At 55.6% G+C, this 504-nt stretch overlaps 1 protein-coding gene across 1 annotated transcript in view; it reads left to right on the plus strand.

Annotated features, from left to right (window-relative positions):
- Window positions 1-5: 5 nt before the first annotated feature.
- Window positions 6-504, plus strand: part of CBLC (Cbl proto-oncogene C, E3 ubiquitin protein ligase) — a gene marked incomplete at its 5' end in the record, with an annotated part of 18,467 nt that continues 17,968 nt past the window's right edge. The window contains one exon of the mRNA XM_010852686.1: window positions 6-58. Within this exon, the coding sequence (XP_010850988.1) occupies window positions 6-58 (53 nt within the window). The remainder of the gene's footprint in view (window positions 59-504) is intronic.

Genomic DNA, 504 nt, shown 5'->3' on the forward strand with positions numbered 1-504 from the left:
CACCCCACGGCCGAAAGATCGCCAACGACGAGCTCTTCCGGGAGGGCTCCAGACTCAGGTGAGCCCTTGCGCCGGGACAAAGGTTGAGATCGTCAGTGGGGCTGCCTCAGGAGTCCCGATCGCAAGCCCTTCTCCGTGAAAGAACCTGAGAAACTAAGCCTCCCAGGTTTTTTTCCTTCTTTGGGCATGGAGACCCTGAGCTCACCATGTCCCCTTCTTTCTTGGCTCAGAAGCGGGCTGTTCGCCCCGAGGATTTAGACACACATTACGGAACGTGGGGACCCCAGGAAGCTTCCTGCATGGGGAGCACTGGAGAAAGAGCTCTGAAGCCCCCATCACCAACCCTGCCCCGGACACTCTCAGAACCTGTCTTTAGTTCCTTAGCCTGTCTTTAGTTCCTTGGGTGGCTAGCTCAGGACCTAGGGCTTTTTTTTTTTTTCCTTTTTGTCTGCAGGCTGCCTGCTCTGAATTTCCAAGAAAGGGCTGTTGAGTGACAGGGGCAGA

Source organism: Bison bison, unplaced genomic scaffold (assembly GCF_000754665.1).
Source record: "Bison bison bison isolate TAMUID 2011002044 unplaced genomic scaffold, Bison_UMD1.0 scf7180017864313, whole genome shotgun sequence".
In the NCBI taxonomy this organism is placed as follows: domain Eukaryota; kingdom Metazoa; phylum Chordata; class Mammalia; order Artiodactyla; family Bovidae; genus Bison; species Bison bison.